Source organism: Bison bison, unplaced genomic scaffold, assembly GCF_000754665.1.
Source record: "Bison bison bison isolate TAMUID 2011002044 unplaced genomic scaffold, Bison_UMD1.0 scf7180017864259, whole genome shotgun sequence".
NCBI classification, from domain to species: domain Eukaryota; kingdom Metazoa; phylum Chordata; class Mammalia; order Artiodactyla; family Bovidae; genus Bison; species Bison bison.
Genome location: NW_011494831.1, coordinates 4,626,191 through 4,651,301, shown reverse-complemented (window position 1 = coordinate 4,651,301; position 25,111 = coordinate 4,626,191). Strand labels below are relative to the sequence as shown.

At 38.3% G+C, this 25,111-nt stretch overlaps 3 protein-coding genes across 6 annotated transcripts in view; 1 reads left to right on the top strand and 2 right to left on the bottom strand.

Annotated features, from left to right (window-relative positions):
- Positions 1-240: 240 nt before the first annotated feature.
- On the bottom strand, positions 241-13,371 carry HAUS2 (HAUS augmin-like complex, subunit 2). The gene is made up of 6 exons (XM_010848025.1): positions 13,246-13,371; positions 8,151-8,243; positions 7,753-7,822; positions 6,549-6,681; positions 4,008-4,116; positions 241-2,264 (listed from the first exon to the last, which is right to left on the bottom strand). Exons 1-6 carry the CDS (start codon positions 13,336-13,338, stop codon positions 2,055-2,057), a joined length of 708 nt encoding a protein of 235 aa, XP_010846327.1. The 5' UTR covers positions 13,339-13,371; the 3' UTR covers positions 241-2,054.
- On the top strand, positions 13,333-18,797 carry LRRC57 (leucine rich repeat containing 57). 2 transcript variants are annotated; one of them, XM_010848026.1, is made up of 6 exons: positions 13,333-13,647; positions 13,743-13,848; positions 13,954-14,092; positions 14,755-15,023; positions 17,229-17,414; positions 17,873-18,790. In XM_010848026.1, the coding sequence occupies exons 2-6, from the start codon at positions 13,765-13,767 to the stop codon at positions 17,912-17,914; spliced, it is 720 nt and encodes a 239-aa protein (XP_010846328.1). In that variant the 5' UTR covers positions 13,333-13,647; positions 13,743-13,764; the 3' UTR covers positions 17,915-18,790. The 2 variants fall into 2 exon arrangements, with proteins under 2 accessions (XP_010846328.1, XP_010846329.1); XM_010848027.1 differs by having other exon boundaries at positions 13,419-13,507; positions 17,873-18,797.
- Positions 18,798-21,795: 2,998 nt separating this feature from the next.
- Positions 21,796-25,111, bottom strand: part of SNAP23 (synaptosomal-associated protein, 23kDa) — a 40,566-nt gene continuing 37,250 nt past the window's right edge. For all 3 annotated transcript variants that reach the window (XM_010848023.1, XM_010848024.1, XM_010848022.1), the window contains 2 exons: positions 24,617-24,761; positions 21,796-23,297 (listed from right to left, as the gene is read on the bottom strand). In XM_010848023.1, coding sequence (XP_010846325.1) covers positions 23,232-23,297; positions 24,617-24,761 — 211 coding nt within the window. In that variant the 3' untranslated portion in view covers positions 21,796-23,231. The remainder of the gene's footprint in view (positions 23,298-24,616; positions 24,762-25,111) is intronic.

The window sequence follows — 25,111 nt, the reverse complement described above, 5'->3', positions numbered from 1 at the left end:
TAGTGACTAAACAACATTGATAGTATCTACATGTCTAGAAGCTGGGGGAAAAGAACAACTGATCCACACTTATTGACTTCAGCATAGTACTAAGTTAGTTTTTCTCTTTGTAGTAGACCTCAGTCTCAACTTACCTGAAGCTTTTGTGAATCAGATAACCTGTATCCTTATACTTTTAACTGTGTATGCTAAATAAAGGATCTGTCCTTTCAATACAGAATTCAGACAAGGACCACAAAATTTTAGTTAGAAACTAAATGTTTATTTATTTTGAAAAAGACATAAAAGACAAAAAAAGGCAAAAATAATACTGAAAACAATCATATATATCAATAACTGTGACATAAAAAATATATATACTCATATATACATATATGAAATTACATGAAGAAAATGCTTAGTAAGATGTTTGAAACCAAGAATGGACTTGAACGGATTTCTAATGAAATACAACTAAAAGTTTTGCTTGGGGTGTCTAGGCAATGTTCAGCAATATTCAAGACATTATGACAACTCTTCTATACCCCAGTTGCAAAGGTCAGCAAAACAGGCTTCAAAACATGTTTTAGCAGGATAGTTTTGGGTAATGATACTGTTTCCTTATGGATAACTACTTAACTCACCCACTATGTTGAGGTCTTCTTGTCTTTAAGAGTGTGCTGACTACAAGGATGAGTGAATTCCGGTGATAGAGAATGCAACAGCATAAAAATACTGAAGCATACATTTAAAGCAAAAGAGAACCTTAAGTCTGAAAATAAGCCAAGAGTAGTTTTACTCCTGATACAAATAAATACATCCTAAGACTTAGTATACCCAGTCTCTTTTGTATGCATAATAAACTCTGATATGTAAAATATCTGAGCAACTTGTGAGGTAAAACCTCTCAAAGTTTTACCATAATGTGCCTTTTTCTTTTCTTTGCTCTACTTTGCTTTTTGGCCTGTTTCTAAGGCTGCCAGTGAATACCCTCTGGAACTGCTTCATATTTCGGGTCCCCATAAACCCCTTTCCCTGCCACCCTGGGGATGGATGGATGCTCGGAGGACTCATAGGACTCAGCACATCACTGTACTCATGGCTATGATTTACTCCAGCAAAAGCATTCAAAGCAGAAGAGCAAAGCGAAAGGTGTACAGGGCAAAGTCTGGGGGGAAACCAGGCACAAACTTCCAGAGTCCTCTGCCAATAGAGTCCCACAGGATGTGCTTAATTCCTCCAGCAACTGAATTGTGACATGTGTGAAAGGTTGTCTACCCTAAAACCTCATTAAAGATGCAGTGCCACAAACAAACAAACAAAAACAAAAGATGCAGCGCTAGGGAATTCTCTGGCAGTTCAGTGGTCAGGACTCCATGCTTTCACTGCCAATAGCCCGGGTTCAATACCTGGCTGGAGAACTGAGATCTCACAAGCCACACAGCAGGGCCAAAACAATACAAAACAAAGAAACAAGCTGTGCCAGGGTTGTTATTGTGGGCTATTCACATAGGTACATCCTTCCTAGCATATATGCAAATTCTAGATTCCCAGGAAGAAGGCATGTGTTAGCACAAACCACACTATACAAACACCTCAGTCACAGCAAGCAACTCTTAACTGACGAGAGTGGAGGGAACCCTCTTGGAATCTAAGTTTCCAGTTGCCAGCCAAGGTCCAACTTTACAAGCAGGCCTTTGATCTGCTGTTATTCTTCTGCACACTTAGTGACAATCCCACAGGAATAATCAACATACTTTGAGATTCTAGACTCTTCTAATTCAAAAACATGCATTTTTAAAAAACATAATAAAGTCTGCTACCTAAGATATGATTAATGCACTCATGTTAATAAACTGCCATACTTATATTTGAGCTTTACTGAAAAGTGGAATAAAAATACATGGAAAAGAAAAGAAAACTCAGTTTTGTCTTAATGAACTTGGAATCTTAGTATTTCAATATAAAGAGGGCTCTTTCAGTTTGGCTAGTGGCAAAGTCTATAAATACCTGTGTTATAATTGACTAGAAATGGGCTTCACACAATTACATATAATTAAATAAACAGTTGATAATTACTTGGCATTAATAGTTTGAACATTAACTTTAGAAGTAAGAGGTAAAGGAGGCACTATAACATCATGTTTATGAAGAGAATTCTTTTCAGCTAATATTTTGGGGATATAAGAGGAAACTTCCTTTTGTTGTTCTCGCCACTTGAGTATATTCTCTGCCAGTTCTTCTGTCTCAGTCACCAATATATCCATCTTTGCTAAAGCTGTGCTCTGTAACATATGAAAGAAGGGGAAAACAGGAGAGAAACCATGTCTATCATTAATACATCATTACTGTATCATAATAATTATGACACCAAAAGTTAACAACTTATCTTTTCCAGCCTCTTAATACAAAGGCTCCTTAAATCTCCTACACACTTTTTTTCTTTGAGCTCAACTCTCCTTTGTCTTTACTGATCACCTTCATGTAGATGACACTCAGTCTATACTGTCAAACTAACCTTCTTAAAGTTCAATCCTACATTTCAGTTTTCTGGAAATCTCCATCTAGATGCATATTCAGTATCTCAAACTCAATTTAACTACAGTTCAACAAACCATGACTAAACATTTACTCTCTGTATAAGACGTGTCAGAAAATAAAATTATTGGTTTCTTTAATTTCTTGATACTACTCATCCTCAAGTCCCCAAGGCTAGAAACTTCATTCCTTGGATGTGTCATTTGTCCAAATAGTAGCCACGTGATAGAAACCTGACCTCCAGAATCTAAAATAATCAGCACAATCCTTTGTATTCAGATGCTTTAAATCTTTCATTTGAAAAACTGTATTTATTATCCAAGTTTCTTGCCACTGGTTCCTCTACCTAGTCCTGTAACCCACAGCTCTGCAAATTTTAATGTGTACAGAAATCACCTGAGGAACTTGTTAAACTATAGATTCAGATACTGAAGGTCTAAGGCGAAGGAGTTCTGCATTTCTAACAAGGTTCCAGGAGATACTGATGCTATGCTCATACTTGGGAGTGACAAGGCTCAGTCTACTCTACCCAGTTGTTTTCTCCATGATTAAACTACAGTTCTGATTAAGTAAATCAACCCTCTGTGCACTACTCTAAAAACAAATGAAAAAAACATCCAACAGTTCTCCAATACTCAAAGTCTAAACTTCTTAGTCTGATTTTCAAAATATTCCATGAACTAACCCTGAGCCAATCTCCCTCTCAATACCCTTAAAAATCAACTGGAGTACCATTCTTCCCTCAAATACCTATGCTCTCTAATTTTCATGTCTTCTCTCAAACTGCTTTTGGCTTAACTACTCTTTTTCACTAATTCTTCAAGATGCAGCTTGCTTCTAACTCCTATTTAAAACTTTACTGAAGTATTCCTACTTCCTATTCTAGTCCCAATCTTCTTAAAAGTGAAAGTAATCACCCCTTTTTCTGTGCTTAATAGATAGCATCTTCTTTATCATTCTCTGTTGTACTCAGAGAAGGCAATGGCACCCCACTCCAGTACTCTTGCCTGGAAAATCCCATGGACAGAGGAGCCTGGTGGGCTGCAGTCCATGGGGTCGCTAAGAGTCGGACACGACTGAGCGAGTTTACTTTCACTTTTCACTTTCATACTTTGGAGAAAGAAATGGCAACCCACTCCAGTGTTCTTGCCTGGAGAATCCCAGGGACGAGGGAGCCTGGTGGGCTGCCGTCTATGGGGTGGCACAGAGTCGGACACGACTGAAGCGACTTAGCAGCAGCAGCTGTACTAACTGGCCAAATAATACTATAAAGTAGAAAGTATCTTATATTTTCTCTCACCAAACCTTGAGAATCTGAGGGAAGGGATTGATCATATCTGATTAAAAAAAATAATTCACTGATAATATTAGCCATCAAAAAGTTAAACAGAGAGATCACACATTTGAGATTCTAGTATAAAAGAATCAATGATAGTTAAGCAAGGTGAAAGGAGATGATGAAGTACCTAAATGCTATTGGTAATACTCACCATTTTCTTTAGATCTGCATCTAAATGAGGGATATTTCTAATTGTTTCAAGATGATCTTCTAATCGCTCAATGAAAGTTACTGCCAATTCCAGCAAATGTACCATGTATCTGAAAGAAGGAGAAAAAAAAAAGTCAACTATTTTTTTTTCCACTTCAGATATTTTGTGTTTTCTTTTTTCCCTTTAATTAGAACTTTTAATATGAAATAAGAGAATTACAATCTACCCAATGAGTCATTAATAACCTTTCTGCATTCATGGAAATATCAGTGATAAAAAAGGTCCTTCTCTTTCATTTTAAACAGGAATTAACTTGTCATCCAAACAGAAAAACAGAGAGAGACAACACTAATCGTGTCTAATGTTACCTAATGTTAGACAAACATGAATGTTAATAATTTTCTCACATAAGTAAAAAAATTTCTCTAGGTAAAACCTCATTCCATTTCAATCCACTTCTTCTTGGTGAAGGGTGAAGACAACAAGGATAAATGTGCTTCACTGAAATAGCCTACATATGAAACTACTTTAAATCTTTGTATTTGCAAAATGCCTTCAAATTATTACTTAGTTCTGATATTTATAATGTATAGTATATACATTAATGATATTTTACTATACTGAATATATTCACAAGCATGGGATTTGTATATCTATTATTTGACTGTAAGGTAAAAGATTTGACATTTAAGAGGAAATACTGTTCCCTGGTGGTCCAGCAGTTAAGACTCTGCACTCCCCAATGCAAGGGGCCTGGGTTCCATCCCTGGTCAGGGAACTAGATCCTGCATGCAACAATTAAAGATCCTGTATGCTGTAACTAAGACCTGTCATAGCCAAATAAATAATTTTTTTTTTTTTTAAAAAGGAAATACTGATCAGCTCAGGGTCAGTTAGTAAGACACTGGTTGGAGAAAGCAATCAGATCCCCAGATGCCTGCTTTTTAATTTTATTATTATTTATTATTAATAACCTACACTTTCAATTTGATACTTCCCATTCTCCTTTGAGAAAAAGAGAGCATGCCCCTTCTATGGAATGGGAAGCTAAGATAAAAACTTAAGTCATGGAGAAGGAAATGGCAACCCACTCCAGTACTCTTGCCTGGAGAATTCCATGGACAGAGGAGCCGGGCAGGCTACAGTCCATGGGATCACAAAGAGTCAGACACGACTGTGTAACTTTCAAGTAGACAACCCCTCTGTTAGGCAGATAGTTGGCAAGTTTCATTTGTTTTTTCCTGATATGTGTTTGGTATTAATTTTTGGGCTCCATAGACTCCAGGAGACACAGTCTGGGCTCTGTTAAGTTTAAATTGAAGGGGGAAGGAAACCCCCTCATCTCCCTGTGGCAGAATAAGGTAGACATAACATAACACTTTAGCAACTCTCCAAAGGAAATCTCCTTTGACCACAACCCTCTTACAACACTGAGGTACAAAACCAATTTTGCAAATCCTTGCATGGAAAAAACTAAATCACATTATCACTATCACATCCTTAAGAGAGACACAACATTATTTGTATATAATGTATGTTTGTTGGAGAGAAAGAGTAAGAGATTAAAATTTCATGTGAAATCTTAAATTCTGACTTTGAGGGGATATGATCTTGCAGATCCGTCAGGGTGGAACTTGACATAAACTAATGAATTCTGATGTGAACTCCTGCTGTTATAATGGGATGAAAAAACACCAGTGGTCTGATAGTTGTTATAAATTTCAAAGTGTATGTAAAAACTCTGTGAGGATTAAAATATATCTTTGCACACCTGGAAAAACAAAAAAACTTAAGCCATTTGACCAAGGCTCTGAGGCATACAGTCAGCACAGGTGAGATCAGAATTGTAATTTTCCTCCTTTTAGTTGACCCTCCCTGCTTAAACTCCCCCAACAGAATTTTTATATACAGATATTAACATAATAAATTTACATCACAGAAAACTGTCTATACACAATAAAAATTATTTCATCCACCTTGCTGCTGCTGCTGCTGCTGCTGCTAAGTCGCTTCAGTTGTGTCCGACTCTGTGTGACCCCATAGACAACAGCCCACCAGACTCCGCCATCCCTGGGATTCTCCAGGCAAGACGACTGCAGTGGGTTGCCATTTCCTTCTCCAATGCATGAAAGTGAAAAGTGAAAGTGAAATCGCTCAGTCGTGTCCGACTCTTAGCGACCTCACGGACTGCAGCCTACCAGGCTCCTCCGTCCATGGGATTTTCCAGGCAAGAGTACTGGAGTGGGGTGCCATTGCCTTACTATGGGGTGCCATCTACCTTACTATGTTATAAATCTAATCTCTTTCATTAAAGTCATTATAATTTCCAAGACACTGAGCAAAAGAAATGCCTTTCTCTTCACCATTGCTGTAATTCTTTAAAAGTAAAGGGTTTTCTTTCTGGTTTAATGTATCAGCATTAATAACAGATACAATCACTCATATACTATTCAATGAATTATGCTATGAAATAATTACTAGTCTAAACAAAAACTACCCTCAGGAAACATGTAACTGTTAATGTCTACTTTGTAGTCTAACCTGTGATAAACAGCTTCAATAGGCAAGTTTCCTTGGCACATGGGTTTCAACAGTCTTTGCCTGAGGGACCGCTTTTCTTTTAGCACTGCTTCCAAATGATTATTCATGCTTTGCAGACTATGACACTTCTGAGCTACACAAACCAGAATCAGAATTTATAGTTAGCAACAGGACAAGTTTTGAAATCACTATCAACATCAAAAATCAATCCCACCATTTCTCTCCTAAATATCTCCCCTTTGCTATCTTTAATACCCAATACTAGTTTCATTTTCAACTATTAATATTTTCTCTTACTTTCCTACTGACTATCCAATCTAGTGCTAAATTCTTAGTGTTTTCCAATTCTACTCCTACTTTTTATAGCCAGAGCCATATTTTTCACATAAAGTCTTTGCCTCTGATATTCTATATGAACACTAAAAAATAAACATTTGTCTTATCAGCTACTTTTATGTCAGTATTTTCCCCCTGAATTCAGTTAATGGCTATCAACTGACTCTTATTAAATAATTATTTTTAAAAAATCTCAAACTTACAGAAGAGTTTCAAGAAAAGTTCACTGACTGAATTCCCATATACATTTCACCTAGACTCACGAACCAACATTTGGCTACATTTTTTCTCTTTCTTTACACTCACATACATATATTTTTCATAACCAATTTGAGAGTAAGCTGCAGATGTCCTGACCTTTTACTTCTAAAACTTAAGCATGTATCTTCCCAAACAGGAACATTCTCTAATGTAACAACAAGTGTAGTTATATAAGAGAATCAAATCACTACTATTAAATTCAGATAATTTAACATTGGTACAATACTACCAATATTTAATGCAGCCTATATTTAATCACCAAATATCATAATAATAATAATAATGTCATTTATACCAAAAAAATTTTTTTTCTAATCAAATATTCAATCCATGGCTACCCTTTGCTTTAGCTATCATGTCCCTTTAGGATCCTTTCATCTGTAAGATTCTTCAGCCTTTGTCTTTTAAGCTCTACTGACTGAGGAGCTCCTACCTCAGCCACTTTTTATGCTATTTGCAATAGCTAAGCCCACAGAAAAGCAGACTTTGTTAGCTTTGGCATAATATCTGGAAAAATTATCATAACCTTGTATCCTGGTGCTTATTTAAAGTAATCTTAAGAAAAAGTTGGCATTCTAATGATTACTCATTTAACTAAATCACTTACCCAAAAAGGAAGGATGGACAACATCTGCTGCATCTTTTTCTAGGCTTAGGAGTTCAATTTCCAGGTTTTTCTACATTAGAGACAAAAATACCACTTAGCTTACCTGAAGTAAAAGCTTAAACTTTGATTTTAAAAAAAGGACAGTCTTTAACTCAGGAATATTTAAAGGGAGCAGGAAGATGATTTGTTATGGAAGCTTTTCATTTTGGTGTTTAAGCCCTGTTGCTGCTATTGCTACTACTCATTACTACTATGAATACTACTGTTATTAACTATTGCAAAGAAAAGCCCACACAGCTATGTGCTAGATACCACTGTACTTGCAAGAAAATTGTTGGAACCAATTAAGATGCTTTCCTTTAGTAGAGGTGGAAAGTACAAACTCCAGCAAAATTTACCTGGTAGATTTCAGCTTGAATATCTGTTATCTGCTGTAGTCTGGAGAAGTTCACAAAGCAAGAAGTTGATTTCTTAGATATATTTAACATCTCCTATTGGTAAGTAAACAGACAAAGTAAGTAGTAGTACGTCAGAAAAAGTTTCTGTGTGCACTGGAATAGCATGCCCACATGTCTAAAATATGAGGATATGTCCAGCACTCCCCCTGAAAAATGAAGTACAGAGCAGAATAGTAGCAATGTGTATTTCCTGTTTTTAAACCTCCACTATCACAAATCCTTTGCCCAAATATTTAAAATATAAGAAAAACAAACAAAATCACTTTGTACTATTTCCTAAAGCATCATGCACACCAGATTGGCACTACTGATAGTTTACCAGAGAATTCTAAGGCTGAGTTTGCTAGAGAACCACTTCTACACAAATGACCAAGACCTAGTCTATTAGGCCTTGCTGATTAGAGGCTAAAATCAAACACTCTGGGCCACAGAATCATTCATCTGATTCATTAAATGACCTCTGTTGGCTACAAGTCATTCATATTGTCTCTTTCCATATTCTTCCTCTCTCAGATAAAGGAATAGTTTTGTCCAGGCATAATTATTCTTGTAAAAAGCCTACCCCCTTGCCCCACTTCCTTTGTATCCTTTCAGTCTATTATATCACTTTTTTAAATTGCAGGTTATCATAGAATAAGAACATTATCTTTTTCATCTCTTGGCTTCATCCATAGTTTTTTCTATTTTCTTTTTCTTTTCTAGAATGTTGGCACAGGAAAGAACTTCAGATACCATATAGGCCAGGGGCTGGGAAGCTACCGCCTATGAATTAAATACAGCCCATTGCCTGTTTTTGTGTAGCTTAAGGGTTAAGAATGGTTTTTATGTTTCTTAATTGTTGGAGAAAAAAAACCAAAAGAAAAATATTTTGTGACACATGGAAATTAAATGAAATTCAAATTTTAGGGTCCAGAAATAAAGTTTCACTGAAACTCAACTTCGTTCATTCATTTACTTATCTCATGTTGTTCTCATACTAAAATAGCTTAGTTTTGACCCTGTGGACCTAAAAGCCTCAAATACTTATTCTACAGCCCTTCATAGCAAAAGTTGGCTGAATGATGATAATCAATTTTATAAACATTGAGTTAGACAATGGAAGATTCAAAGATGAATGAAACAAGCTCTCTGCCCTTAACAAGCTCATGATGGATGGTAAGGAAAAGGTATTCTAGACATTATAAATGCTCAGTAACTGTCAGTTAGTACTAACATATATGTGAGAAGGGGAAGATCAATCTGGAAACATAGTTTCCTACATAATCATGGGAGATCTTGATAGCTATAATAAGCAATCATAATTCAGAAAATGAGGGCAATTTAAAGTTTTCTGATAAAGTGACACAATCATATATAATACCTATTTTAGAAATGTAAATGGAGATAGTATGGAAAATAAAATTAATGGAGATGAGGGGAGGAAGGAGTGGGAAGTGTCTGCTTAATGAGTATGTGGATTCCATTGGGGATAATAAAGAAAAGTTTGAAAATAGTTTCACAACATTGTGGGGTTAAAAAACCCCAACCTACTCTAGTAATGCGCCAACAACATCAAACAGACAAAAAACTAGTGAAGCTGGACTGGAGGTTGGATATTTAGACAGGTGGCTGCCACAGCATACCCAGTGAGAAGATAAGACTGGATTAGGTCAGTAACAGTTAAAAAGGAAAGGGAGGGAGAGATATTAGTTCCTAAGAAGATGGCATTTGTAAGTCCTAGTTGATACAGGGAATGAGGAATAAAGTCAAGTCAGTAATGACTCCCAAGGATTCTGCTTCAGGTGACTGGACAGACAGTTATACCATTCACTGAGGTAGACAACACACGATATTTTACTGATGGCAAACCTGAGGACTGGGGAGGTTAAGTATCAGTTCAACTTTATACTGCCAATGTGTAACAGGACTGAAATGCGAATACATTCAATTTGCATTTCCATTATATTGGCCTGACTCTTTCTACTCTCTCTTAGAAGTAAATTAAAGGTAAGAAGGTAAATTAAAATATCTCCTATTTCTCACTGTAACTTCCTCTTTCTTTGGTACCTCTCCATCCTTCCATGTTTGTACACTAATCTTGGTTGCACGTTTGCAAACTAGTAAACTCTTGGGTTCAACAACAGGGTAATGGAGCTTATCCAAAAACATGCAAGAGAAACCAGAGGGAAAACAAGAATTTTCAAGAAAAGGAGAGAGGAGAGAAAAAACAATCAAATTCCTCTAGTGAATGGAAATTCTGTTTTGAGGACTGTGACTTAGGGAACACCTTAAAAAAAAAAGCAAGGATTGGAAAATTCGAAAGTCTTTACTATTGACAACTACCATTATATATTATATGAACTTTACATGCCACTGGGCATCTGTTTAGGGTATTTCTGTTTACTCTGCTGCTAGGTACAAGTTGAAATTCAGGACATTCATGTCTAGACATTCACGTAAAAATCCTGATAACACTGTGTTATCTATATATCTGTTCATGCTTGTATCTGTGAGCATTCTTTCTTTTTTTCTCTGTCCTTTCTTTTTTTCTCTGTCCTTTCTTCTTCATACAGAATTCTAGCTAGGGACATTAAAAGGGAGGCAGCATAACAGAGAGGCTCTAAAATGGTAACGAGGTGCGGAAGAGAGCAGTACACAGAAAATAGACTATGTGAGTATGTATGTGTAGTACTCTTCCTTTCTATTAGAAAATAGATTCTGAGGGGGTTTTTTTAGGTCCGGATCCTTATCACATGTATTGCCAGTAGAGGGAGCTCAGATCAAGGCACTGTGACTCAAAGTTTGCTGGAATATCTAGGATGTAAGGACTTCTGTGGTGGCTCAGATAGTAAAGAATCTGCCTGCAGTGTGGGAGACTGGGTTTGATCTCTGAGTCAGGAAGATCCCCAGGAGAAGGGAAAGGCTACCCACTCCAGTGTTCTTGCCTGGAGATTTCCATGGACAGAGGAGCCTCGAGGGTTACAGTTGCAAAGAGTGGGACAAAGAGTGGTGTTGCAAAGAGTGGGACACGACTGAGCGATTAACACTTTCACAAAGCCACTAAGAGGATATTAACAACCTCAGATATGCAGATACCACTCTAATGGCAGAAAGTGAAGAGGAACCAAAGAGCCTCTTGATGAGGGTGAAAGAGGACACTGAGAAAGCTGGCTTAAAACTCAACACTCAAAAAACTAAGATCATGGCATCCAGTCCCATCACTTCATGGCAAATAGATGGGAGAAGGTTGGAAACAGTGACAGATTTTATTTTCTTGGGCTCCAAAATCAGTGTGGACGGTGACTGTAGCTATGAAGCTCCTTGGAAGGAAAGCTATGACAAACCTAGACAGAGTATGAAAAAGCAGAGACATCACTTTGCCGACAAAGGTCCGTACAGTCAAAGTTACGGTTTTTCCAGTAGTTGTGTATGGATGTAAGAGTTGGCTGAGCACCAAAGAATCCATGCTTTTGAATTACGGTGCTGGAGAAGACTCTTCAGAGTCCTTCGGACTGCAAGGAGATCAAACCAGTAATCCTAAAGGAAGTCAATCCTAAATATTCATTGCAAGGACTGATGCTGAGCTGAAGGTCCAATACTTTGGCCACCTGATGCAAAGAGCCGACTCACCGGAAAAGACCCTGATGCTGGGAAAGGCTGAAGGCAGAAGAAGAAGAGGATGGCAGAAGATGAGATGGTTAGATAGCATCACCAATTCAATGAACATGAATTTGAGCAAACTCTGGGAGATGGCGAAGAACAGGGAAGACTGGAAGGCTGCAGTCCCTGGGGTCACAGGGTAAGAACAACAACAACAACAGGGCATAAGCCAAAGCAGTATCCCGTATTATCCTATAGACAATTAACCCTACCTTTCTGTCACTAAACTATTCTCCAATGGACAGATTAAAACAGAACAAAGCTTCAATAAGCTATATTTTCTAGAAGCGTTGTATCATATCACATCACACAGTTTTAAGCATCACTCTTAATTTTTAACGCACATTGGATGATGTGTACTGACTGTTTAAAGGGATTGTATAATACATCATTCTGAAAGAATAAATCCTTATGATAAAAATAGGTTTTCATATGTACAGTTTGCTTAAAGTAGAATCATGCTACAAATCTGAGAAGTTTCCTCATTGGATCTAGCTGTGTAGTAAGATTATAAGATGCTTTTAAGGAGCTATGGATTGGCAGATCTTACCTGTTGGCAAAACAAGTATGTCTAATTAGCCTTACTTGAAGGACACAAGGAAGATCCTTCCCAAAGCAATCAGCAGCCTAACTCACCAGAGACTTATTCCCTTGGTTTATCTTCTACCAATACATTCTAGACTGACAAATCCAAAATGTCTTATAGTATGAATTTATCAAATTACTTTGTTACAGAACTGGACTATACAAGTTGTCTGACTCTGTAACCCCAAGGACTGCAGCATGACAGGCTTCCCTGTCCTTCACTATCTCCCAGAGCCCTAGACAAGTTGGGAGGAAGAAAACACAGGAGAGAAGTGAGGAAGATGAGAATTGGGGAGTGCTGTGGTTATGTTTTGCCATTCATATCCAGGCCTTTCGGGTCTTTCTCGCCAATAACCCCCTCCCCACCCCCCCAGCCCCCCAACTCCCTAGCCTGTAAAGATGCGTGCTTCCCTTGGCGCCCTCCCGGGCCCAGCGCTTCGTAAGACTTCAATATTTTACACAGTGAGCATCGTTTGGGAACGTCCGTTTTAACTATCTACCCATTATTTCCCAACCCCGCCATCCATACAATCTAGAGGCGGCTATCACTGGATTGAAAAAAGGCGGGGAAACATTAGTTTTTATTATCGCCCACGAACTGACCTGAGATATCTCGCCTGCCAGACACCATCTACTCAGAGCCCCATTTTTGCATAACCCACCGCGGCCTAGTCACTTCTGCCAGCAAGCAGCCCTATCGGCCTCCAGCCAGCACCCTCACACCCACTCCGGCAGCCAGCACCACCACCTCACAGCCAGCTTCTGTCGCCACCGGGTACACCTCCTTAATGACGCCATCGTCGCCACGCACCTCAGTGACCAACTCCGATGTAATGAAATGGCCCAGCAGTACCCCAGCAGCGTTTGGCGCGGTAGCCGGGTCCCAGGGGTTCGCCGCGGCCATGGCTGTGAGCCACCTTCCCGGGTGGCGCGCAGAGTGAGTGGAACGCACCGCGCGCCTCGATGACGTCACAGGGCGTTTCCGCCCGTGCGGAAGCCTGGGCAGCGCATCCCACTGAGCGCGGATCCCGGGTCTTCCCCTGCCGAACCTGCCGTGAGCTGAGCTGTACGAGGCGAGTTCGGGGATCCCTGATCTTCCCTCAACTCCTAGCAGCGTCTCGCTTCGGATCAGCTGCAAAATCGGCAGGGCCTGGTGTTCTTCTCTTTCTTGCCACTCTTGAGCTGGCCTCCAAGATCCCAGGATCGGCAGGAGGTGACAGCTGGGGATTGAGACGCAGCCGGGAGGCCGACGGGGTGGCTGGGTGCCGGCTAGAACCGAGTGGTGACAGCTGCGCTTCCTTCCCGCAGGGACCTGAGCCTTGGAGTTAGGATGGGAAACAGTGCTCTCCGCGCTCATGTGGAAACCGCGCAGAAAACTGGTGTCTTTCAACTTAAGGACCGTGGGCTGACCGAGGTGAGAACTGGGAGGGATCCGACCAAGGAGTGTAAAGGGAGAGGGACGGCGGGCGGTGAAGTTAATAGATAAGAGATTCTCTGCTCCGAGAACCCCTTTCTTCAGTTCCCCTCAGAGTTGCAGAAGCTGACAAGCAATCTCAGGACCATCGACTTGTCCAACAACAAGATTGAGAATCTACCGCCTATGATCATAGGGAAGTTCACTCTGCTGAAGAGCCTCTCCTTGAACAATAACAAATTAAGTATGGCTTTTGCTCCTGGGAATTTTGCTAGTAATTGGCTTTAAGAAGGGTGGGTTTTCTCTTGGAATAGAGTTTGGCGTATAATTATAATGTTATTAAACTGGAATTCAAGTAAATGTATCAGATTCTAACAACAACAAAAAAAGGTGGGGTTTTTTGTTTATTTGTTTTTTGGGTTTTTCTTACAAGCTTCAGGGAACTACAGACGCTGGAGAATGGCAGAATCCTCGAGGCGTTCTGTCTCTTAGAATTACATCTATAAGCCTCCTCTGGTGGGTTAATGATTGATAGGAAGTTAATTTGGACTTGAAAGGGACTATCTTTGGAGTGTACTGTAAACAGAGTTAATTTTGCTGCTAATTTGGAAGGGCAGATGGTATGGGAAGGAGAGGGCCTTCCAATCCCACGAAACTGCTGTGGGATTGTGCAGTGGCTTCTTCACAAAAGGAGCCCATTATACACATAATGTTTTCCTGCATTTTGATGGCACCCTCACCTTTTGAAGACTATGTTGGTAAAGATGCAATACTTAAAAATGGGGCAACATGTGAAAAGCCTATGTATATTTAACATGAGGCGTAACAGACTACTTTTTTTTTTAACTTCATCAAAGGTGTTTTTCAGCTGTATCAGATTCAGGTTTTTACATTTTTCTTTGCTAGCTGCTCTTCCCGATGAGTTATGCAATCTGAAGAAACTGGAGACACTAAGCCTAAACAACAATCAGTTGAGAGAGCTGCCATCTACTTTTGGGCAGCTATCTGCCCTTAAGACCCTGAGCCTCTCTGGGAACCAGCTGAGAGCTCTGCCACCGCAGCTGTGTAGCCTACGGCACCTAGATGTAGTGGATCTCTCCAAGAACCAGATTCGGAGCATACCGGATACAGTCGGGGAGCTGCAGGTCATTGAACTCAACCTCAACCAGAACCAGGTCTAGAGCTTAACAATTTTTTTTCTACAGTGTGTTATGTTGATTTGTGGTCTCCTGAATAATCAATTGTTCTCTACACTATATTCATGGAGAGGGGTATCAGAGGTTAGAAGAGAGAGATATTCTATGGACTGGACTAATTTCAAAGCCCAACATACCATGAAGTTAGTTGAGACACTGGATGTGTTTGTTGTGTAGGTGTTCTTTGGAGGGTGAGATAGATAATGGGAGGTAATATCCAAAATGAAACCTGTCTCAGGAACCTTGAGTTCTTCAGGTAGTCCTCAAATACCTCTGATTATCTAGCAACTATGTCAGGGAACTATCTAGGAACTATGTCAGGAAGATAGAGTGGAAAAGAGGCTTAAGCTCATAAGTTCTCAGAGTTGGACATCAGGGGTCATTCACTTGTCTTTTCTTTGGCATGTCAAGTGTATCGTGCTTTTGCTGAAAAACCATCAGTGATAGATTTCTGTAGATCACTCATTTCTTTGTTGGATAGCTTTAATTGTAGTATTTGAAAGTTGTTTAACTTCAGAAGCTCTTTGGTTAACATGTAGCTGACTGGAGAAACAATATCTCATCTAGAAATAAAGCACAAATGATAAAATATTAATCACAGTGAGACCAGGTCGTCTTTAGTTTTCTAGTCTGTGCTTCTAAATCTGCATAGCCCATTACAATAGCCAGTAGCTACATGGCCATTAAAATTCATTTAAACTTGAAAAAAATTCATTTCTTCAGCTTCACTAGCCATATTTCAATAGCTCAGTAACCATATGTGGCTAATGGCTACCATATTGGACAGCATAGAGATGTAGGACATTCCAAAGATTGCAGTTAAGTTTTATTCGTCAAAACTATTCTAGATTGTATTGACCTTACTTTAGGATGAAATTCAGTCTTTGAGGCTGAATTTCTTATCTTTTCCTTAAAGTAGTTATTTTATGTTCTTGAGCTTTTGGGGAAAACATTCTGAATATTTGGGGAAAAAATTGGCTAAGCAAGTTGAACACCTGCTCTACATTCCTATGCTCCATTAAATCAATGGTTCTCAGGTTTTAGTGTGCATTAGAATAACCTGGACAGCTGGTTAAGAGATCATGGGGCCCCCATACTCATTGTTTCTGATTTTGTAGGTCTGGGCTAGGGCCTGAGAATTTGAGTTTTAACTAGGTCCCAGTGAAGGTCTGAGATGATTACTAGGCTGAGTAAATATACCTAGGTGACTTGGCACATTTAAAGGGCTGAAGAGGTGAATAAGTCAAAGATAAGTGCTTCGTATTGCACTCAAGAGCTAAAAGAAGAGTGGTGCTCTTGGGAATGGGCACGATGGTGAAGCATCCAAAGTATTGAAAATCAGAGACACTGGAGAGGAAATAGAGGTGAGCAGAAATGAATGCAGATACATAGTTTAACAGAAGCGATAGCTTTAAGAATGAACAGGCTTTCCTAGGAGAAAGTTTAGAAAAGTCAAATATTAAGTACTAGGGACTGCTGCTTGAAAAATGCCCATAGAAACAAGAAGGGAAGCCAAAAATTAGGAGTAATTCAAAAAATAGGAGGAAAAAAACAAACCACAACAGTATGTATAAGAGGGAGTTTCGAGGAAAGGATTGACAGCACAGTCAAATGCAACAGGGAATGAGGTCAATGAATCCTTGACTTTGGCAGAAAAGTGGTTGGCATCTACGTACACATAAAAGATTGGCAGTAAATTTACCAAAATGTTTACAGTGATGGGTTACGGGTAGCTGTTTTCTTTAAACTCGTGATTCTCGAATTTTCTATAATTAACAGTGCTTTTATTATCAGAGTTTTGTTTCCAAAAAGCCACTTGTGTGTTGTGTTAGTCACTCAGTCATGTCCAGCTCTTTGTGACCCCATGGACTGGGGCCCACCAGGCTTCTCTGTCTATGGGATTTTCCAGGCAAGTATACAGGAGTGGGTTGCCATTTCCTTCTCCAAAAAAAGCCACTGGTGACCTTCAAAAGTTTTTCCCCCAAAAAACTGGAGGAGTAGTAACAGAAGCTGGGTACACAAGAGGCTTCTGGAATGAGTGGGTAGTGAGAAAATGGGGGTGGTAAAAGAAAGAACTAGGACAAATAGTCAAGTAAAGATTTTTGTTTTAATTTAGTAAAAAATAATCACTATAGTGCTTGTACTTTTTCTTATTATCCTTTTTAAAAAACTGTTGTTCAATAGATATCTCAGATCTCAGTGAAGATATCTTCTTGTCCTCGTCTTAAAGTTCTTCGTCTGGAGGAGAACTGTCTTGAGCTCAGTATGCTTCCACAGAGCATCCTCAGTGATTCGCAGATCTGCCTGCTTGCTGTGGAAGGCAACCTTTTTGAAATTAAGAAACTTCGAGAACTGGAAGGCTATGATAAGGTATGTATTATTGTACTTCTGCATTTCTAGTTCCTGTTCCAGAGAAGAGAAAGGTGAAGTAACCAACATGAATGTTTACAGATACAGGATGTATGTACAGTATAATCCTGTTTATGTCAATAGGATTTGTTCCCAATATGGAGGTGGGTTCTGAGAATCAGCCAAATGGTATTGTGCCAAGATGATACTTTTCTTTTCTCTAAACAGCTTATTATAAAGCATCTTTATCTTTTGATAGGTTTCCTACTAGGATATGAGGAGGAAAAAACTCCACAAAACCATGTGCTTTAAATCTCCATCTAGAATAAGTAGATTTTGTAGGAAATGAAGAACCATAAAAACCTAAAGGAAAAAGAATCATCAAGTCCTAAATAACCATTAAAAAAAAAATCCTAAATGACCAATAAGTTAATTACCTTCTCAGGCATAGTAACACATAATTCTTTCATGATTTTTAGTACATGGAGAGGTTCACAGCCACCAAGAAGAAATTTGCATGATGTCCTCCAGGAGCATGGGAACTATAGAGTACACTGACTTGGAACCTGTTGCAATCTGGCTGACTGAAAGGCTCCTGTTGTTGTCAAGGGTGTCTGCTGTAAGAAGATGATACTCCAGGAGGTCACATTTCATGCAGTGATCGTTTTCCTTTCCAGGGCTCATCTTAAATAAGCTAAAAGGAATCAAGAGACAGGAAGCGTCCTCCATTCTGAGTCATGGATAGGGCAAAGGACAATGTTGATTTTCAAAACCATCACTACTTTGGCTTTAAGAAACCCAGTAGCTAGTTGCTATGTATACAGTGAGGGGATGCTGCCTGGTACCAGAATAGCTCCACACAACAGCTTGAAATTTCATGTGTTTCAATGTGTGAGCTTTCATAAAATCAGTTGCCATTCCACCTCTGTGTTAACACTTCATGTTTTTATGAAATTCAGGTAATTTGTGAGAGGCCACTATGGTTAATCTGAGGATTTATGATTTTATTCCAGTCCCTCCAAGTATTTATTCTTAGAATTTAGGATGTATGTAAATATATGACTGTTTTGAATAACAGTGTACTTTGCCAGAGAAACAACACAACACTAAGAGGTGTTCTGCAAGGCTGCAGTAGCAATTTTTTTTTAACTATTGCAGGTGCCTTATTGAGAAGAGCTAAAACTGTATATGCAAAACTTGTAAGATACAAGGGTTTTAATAATCAAGTTTTTCCTGAAGTTTTATTACAAATAATGTCTTATTTCTGGTAATCTTTTTGTATTTATAACTATTAATAATCAAATTACCTATCAAAAAACTACTGCTACATTTTACAACTTATGTTTATCAACTTTATTCTCTGAATAAGAGAATATACTAAATAAAGATTTTTTTTAATAACTATGGCTGGAAGAAAGGTTAATCCTTTAAAGGGAGAAGACAGGGGAACTTTAACCTGTAAATGGCCTTTTGAAAATAACTAATTAATGGGACTTTCCTGGGAGTCCAATGGTTAAAGATTCTGTGCTTCCACTGCAGGAAGCATGGGTTCGATACTGGTCAGGGAACTAGGAACCCACATGCCACACAGTGCAGCCAAAAAGTAAAAGCAAAAAAGTAAACTGATTAGGGGGAAATATTTCATCTTCTTGTTCAGGTTGCAAGAGTACTGAAATGCTTTCAGGTGACTGATAAATATTTTTGTGGTACTGGAACCATGCTTATTAAGAGAAACTAAAGGTATAAAAGTAAATAATTTCAGACTGCTACTGACATGAACATTTAGAAAGCTTCCACTGTTTTTGGAAGTTTTGTCTCAGCCAAGGGGCTGTTATTTCCATGTATTGGTAGTTCTCATTTTACAAACCTAGTTTAACCATTAAGTCAAGAGATCACAAGAATCTAGTGTTTATATGGGAAAGTCTCTGTGACCTTAAATCTGGTCTAGGGGTTCTCTTTTTCCCATGTCATTCTCTGTTTCTCAACTAGGGGAGGAATGGGGGTGCCAGTTTATCAATATTAATTTGTTTTTTATAAACTTTCATGCTTAATCTTACTGATCTACTGAACATTTCTCTAAATATTTTATCAGTACTTATCTAATAAATCAGAACTTATAAATTAAACAACTTAAATGTCTCCAGACATTTAATTATTAATGGGGTCCCCTTATGACTGCTTTCACAACCTGGACCCAGCCAGATAGTCTCTCTCCGCCCTCATTTGCCTGCCCAGTCTTACCAGGTTATTCTCATTAAACCCACAGTGCAGTGTCTCTCTCCTTTGTCTTTACTTGTTTGCTCAGTCAGGAATGCCCTCTCTTATTAACATGTTCCTTCTCATTGTCTAAGCCCCCTCCTTAGAAGTCTAAGCTGAATTAACTGCTCCATCTGTTATGGTAGCACTTCTCAGATTCTATACTCATCTGTCTCTTGCTAGATTGGGCTACTTCAGGGCAAGGACTAAATGTAGTATGCCTAAAGATATAGTACACAAGTATTTAGACTTAAATATAAGTTAATAAAGTAGGCTGACTTATGGTCTGGAGGCTGGGATTCTAGTGGCCACCAGTTCTAAGTCACTCAAGTTCTTTTAGAGCTCAGTTAGAAGTCAGTGTAGTATACTGAGTAAGAACATGAGCCTCAGAGTCAGAAAGATTCTGCTTTGAATCCAAAGTCCATCATTTACATGCGTTATGAATTTGAGCAATTTACTCTTATTTGTAATATAGGAAATACCGCCTACCTCTCAGGTGTGTTACAAGGACTTGGTGAAAAGATACATAAAAGCATTTAGCATAGTGTCTATTGACAGAGTAAGCACTCAATGAATGCTTTTTATTTCAAGTGTAAAACAGAAAGCTTGGAGCAAACTATGTTAGAATGAAAAACAAATGAGTAGAGAATAAGGAACTTGATTATCAGTCTGAGAACTATAAATATGATTAGAAATGTAATTGAAATAACTTAGAATTTTACCGTCCCTGGGATTCTCCAGGCAAGAACACTGGAGTGGGTTGCCATTTCCTTCTCCAATGCATGAAAGTGAAAAGTGAAAGTGAAGTCGCTCAGTTGTGTCCGACTCTGTGTGACCCCATGCTAAAGAACAGCATTTAATGAAACTAATTCTGAGTGCAATTGAGTATCAGATGTCTGGGAAGCAGAAGTTAAATTATGGGGAGATTCATAATCCATACATGACATGAAAAGATCTAGAGTTGAAATGTGGTAACAAAGAATGAATTAAAAGTGTGAAGGAAGAAAAAAAACAGGCACAACTATAGGGGATAAAGATCACTGTCATTAGAAGACTAGAAACCTGAAGAGGGAGCTAACCATTAAACAAAAAATTAAGTTCACTGGAGGATACTGTTTAACTCCTTCATTATGGGTCAGTTTTATGCTCAAGGTCACAAAACTAGTAAATGAACCAAAACTCGAACCCAGATGGTCAGACTCCTGAGCTTGTGCTAACCATCTCAGTTACTGCCTTTCAAAAGTAATAGAAACAAGTTTCCAGACAATATTACAGGAGAAAACTTTAGGTCAACAGCTTCTATTCCTAGTGTATTATGAGCCTAATTTCTAGGTTCTCATTCCTTTCTTCTCAGTAGCAGAAGCTTTGGAAAAAGTATGTCATCTTGGATCCACGGATGGGCTTTCAAGACCCATTTATTCCTGATTCACATGTGTATGCTTGTGTGTCTATTTCTCTGGAGAGACAGGCTGTGTTATCTTTCATCAAATTTACAAAGAGGTCCTTGACCTAAAAAGAGCTCCACTCTAGATAGAACAGCAGCTATCAGCAGTCTAATGAAATAAGCTCTTATATTTGTTGGGCACTGCTCTAAGTGCTTTACATGCATTACACACTGAGTCTTCCCAGCAATGCTATGAGGTAGAAATCATTAATCCCTCCTTACACACAAGGAGACGGAGGCACAGAAATGGTTTTACAGTCACTCAGCCAGCAAGTGGCAGAGCTACAGCATAAATCCAGACAATCTGGAGCCTTAGCTTACACTTCTAACCAATTATATACTGTTGGAACAGCATATTGGTATCTTTAGAACAATTTCCTTTGGCCATAATAGCATTAAAAAAATTTTTTAATGCTTTTAGGAAGGGCATTTATGTAAAGAACAGCCTACAGTGTTTTATACCTTACTTTACACATTTACTACCACTTGCCAAACTATTCCTTTCAGCATGTGGCATTTCTGAAGGCCTAATTAACATCTTGCTTTAAATATTTTCCTTTCAGCCTTTGAAAGTTTCCCATGTTAACTATCTCCTCCAAGAAGTAGGCTGTGGTATTCACCCACAAACACTTTCAGTCGCTTGTATATTTAAGATCAAATGAATAAAAGACTAGTAATGATTAAAATGAATCTCATGACAAATCACAGATGCGAAAGTCCTATATTTCCAGTAAGCATGGGAAGGGTGCTAAAGTCAGCTCTTTGTTGCAGTGCCATTTGATTTATGGACCTTTCCTTTATTCAGTTTGTGAAATTAAAGCTGACAAAATTACTGCTTCCCATCCCCCCAAAGCAGTCGCAGAAGCATATTACCTATTTGAAAAAACAATTCCATTAGTTACAAAATTTAACTGTAAGGATCAAACAGTAGTAGTTATTTGTCAAACCAATCGACATTAATAGTATTGAAGTGTGCAGAAGCTAGTTTTTAAATAAAGGTGACAAACACCGGTAAGACTCTTGTAACACTTATAAACAAATGTGATTCTGGAAGTTGAGTACAAGAGAATGATAGTGCAATCATCGATAAGTAAACCAAAGGCATCATCTTCTAAACCATTTAGTTAAACAATAAATTCTAGTTTAAAAAAAGTTTAAAACTACATAAAACTCAAAGCAATCTAACTATTTTTCTACCTGAGATCAAAATAAGTTTTTTTTCCTATCTAAACATAATTTGTGGCATTGAGGTAAATCTGAATTCACGTGATACACTTTGTCAAACTTTTCAAAAAAATTTTAAGCCCTGCTGTAGAGAGAAATTCTCATGTTATACATTCATATTTACATATTTTTTCCTCAAAGACTAATGACAAATTTATGAGGTTAATAGGCCTGTAATGGGACCGTGATACTATTAATAATATGAAAATAAAGCTACTCATTTATACCATGTGTTCCTATATGTGCAATATGAAATGGATCATAGAATCTATGTACAAAGGTGAATCACCAAGAGTTCAGAAATTAAGCTTATTTTAAAAAAGCTCAGTCTGCTCTTTTTTGGAGCAGAGGTTGCAAAGTTGTGATGCATAACAAAAACATTGTGTACCCAGGCTCCAAAACCAAGCACTGGCCTAAACTGGCAATAACTGCAACTTAAAATAAAAATTAAACCCTACTAGATATTCACTGTGGTTACACCTCTTTTGGCTTTAGGGTCTGTAGGTTTTACTGAGGTAACAACCTCTTATCTCTTGCCTCCCCTCCTGTGCTTGCCCCCACTGCCTCCAGCTTCCTTTCACGTGGCTGTCTTTGGCAATGCTTCCATATTTTGAAAGCAGAAGAACCTGCTAAAGTAAATGGAGAGGATGAAAAATAAAACTATAAAAAATGTATGAAAATCAACCTAATTGTATGGACTGAGAAAGAAAATGCTAGAAGGAAGACTAAGAATACCCTCAAGGGAAAACGAGAAAAATTAAAAAAAAAAAATTGGGGGACTGTTACTCCTAGATCTTCTTCCACATCTCCTGATTAGAAGAGTGTGGAACCAAGATTGCAAACTCTGGAAAGGTGATGACTTTGAAGGAGGAGCTAGGAAAGTAAATAAATGATAAAGAAGTATAGCAGTAGCTTTAGCTGTCAATGAGTTTCTTTGCTCTGGCATTGGCATTGTCAATACGATCTTTGTTGGTGTCAGCCTGGAAAAAAAGAAAAAGATACCAGCATTACTTGACAAGGTTAAGATGTCCTAATAGGCATTAAATTTCATACACTGAGAGTAACTGACATACTGAGAAAATTCAGGAAGTAGTCAAAGTCACATTACAAAACTCATTTTGGGCAAGAAGTGACAGAATATCAAATGCATTTGAAAAAACGTGGGTGTATAAACACGACAAAGATATAACAGAAGAACGTGTTAATATTTCGTGAGTTCTGTAACATCTTTTTTCACAGTTTAACGTGTCTAGAGCTAGGATGCATCTTACAGTCAATTGCATTTAGATGCAATGAAAATATAAGAATGCTCTTCTCTGCTATAGGTCTGGATCCTGTGGCAGTCCCCTGAGCTGAACCATAGAAATCTCACCTGGAGTTACCCTAGATCTAAACCAGAGACTGAAATAATTTACCCCAAGATCTCTGGAACAGATGTCCTGCCATCCACATCAATCTGTAAATGAAAATGATGGGTAATATGTAGCCTACACCCACATAACAGCATGGAAAATATCTGATGAACCACTCTTTGCCCAAGTGAAATCCATCATAAATTATTCAACAGAGAAACCCCAATCTTTATACTGAGATTTTAATGAAGTAACAAGAACGGCTTTTAGTTGTGACACTACCAAACACTGAACATGGTTTAATTTCAGCATCTTTCAGATCATATGAAGTGAAAAATAGCAACCACACTTGTTTTGCTACTCACAGGTCTCTCTCTTGTTTTTATGTGTCCACCCTACAAGAACCATTCCGCAGAACTGATTGTTACCTACTGACTCATGAGATGAGGATTCAGGAGTTTACTAATTTGTTATTAGCTAACACAATAAAATTCCAAAAGCTAACCTGCTCATTCAGGGGAAAGACAGCAAACAAAAAACCCTGACAGCGCACAGGAAGGTTAGAAGAGATTTTGAGTTTCATGGGTGAAATTTTGTTATTATTTTTAAACCAGTTGATCCCAAGGTCTTGGTTTCAAAATGAACCAATAATAAAGTTATTTTAGCTGCTGTATATCAACAGAACTACTTAGCTCAGGCAAAATAAAAATTTTAACAGAAAATAAAATGAACCAAATAAGTAAGAGATAGGAGGACCTGACTGTTATTTTTCAACATGTTAGAAACTCATCAAAACTGTAAGGCCCGTGAGGACAGAATCTTATCCCTGTTGTTCTCCCTGAGAGTACACAGCACAGATGTCTATTACTGAACACTGTGCTGGATGTCATTCGGCACAAAGGCAGTGTACATTCTGCCATTTTCCTGTGGCAGTAAGAAGCTCTTACCTTTTCTGTGATCCGTTCTATTTGTCGGTTTTGAGCTTCAATCTCATTGCCCATGTCCAGAGCCATGTTTTTTAGGTTTCCTAGGATACTGCCCACTTGAGTCAGGTTGTCTTCCATTTCATCTTCCCTGGCATCATTTGTTATACTATTACAAAAAGACACTTAATTCAGTACTTTTGGGTGAATTATACACGGACTGAGTCTGGATTTAGTTTTTGTAAAAATAAGCAAATTGACATCAGCTGTTAGACCCAAACAGATGCAGGTTACCATTCTTGGGAAACATTCTACAGTGAAAATGGAAAGGCTGATTCAAGAGATAACAATGTCTTAAAGCCATTTAAGAGAAGATGAAGAAATGACTTTAGAATAGAGGTTTTTCATAGTGTAATTCCCAGCATAACCTGGGAACTTGTTAGACATGAAAATATGCCAATTCTTAGACTACTCCAGATCTCCTGAAGGGACTCCAGCAGTCTGTTTCACTAAACCTCC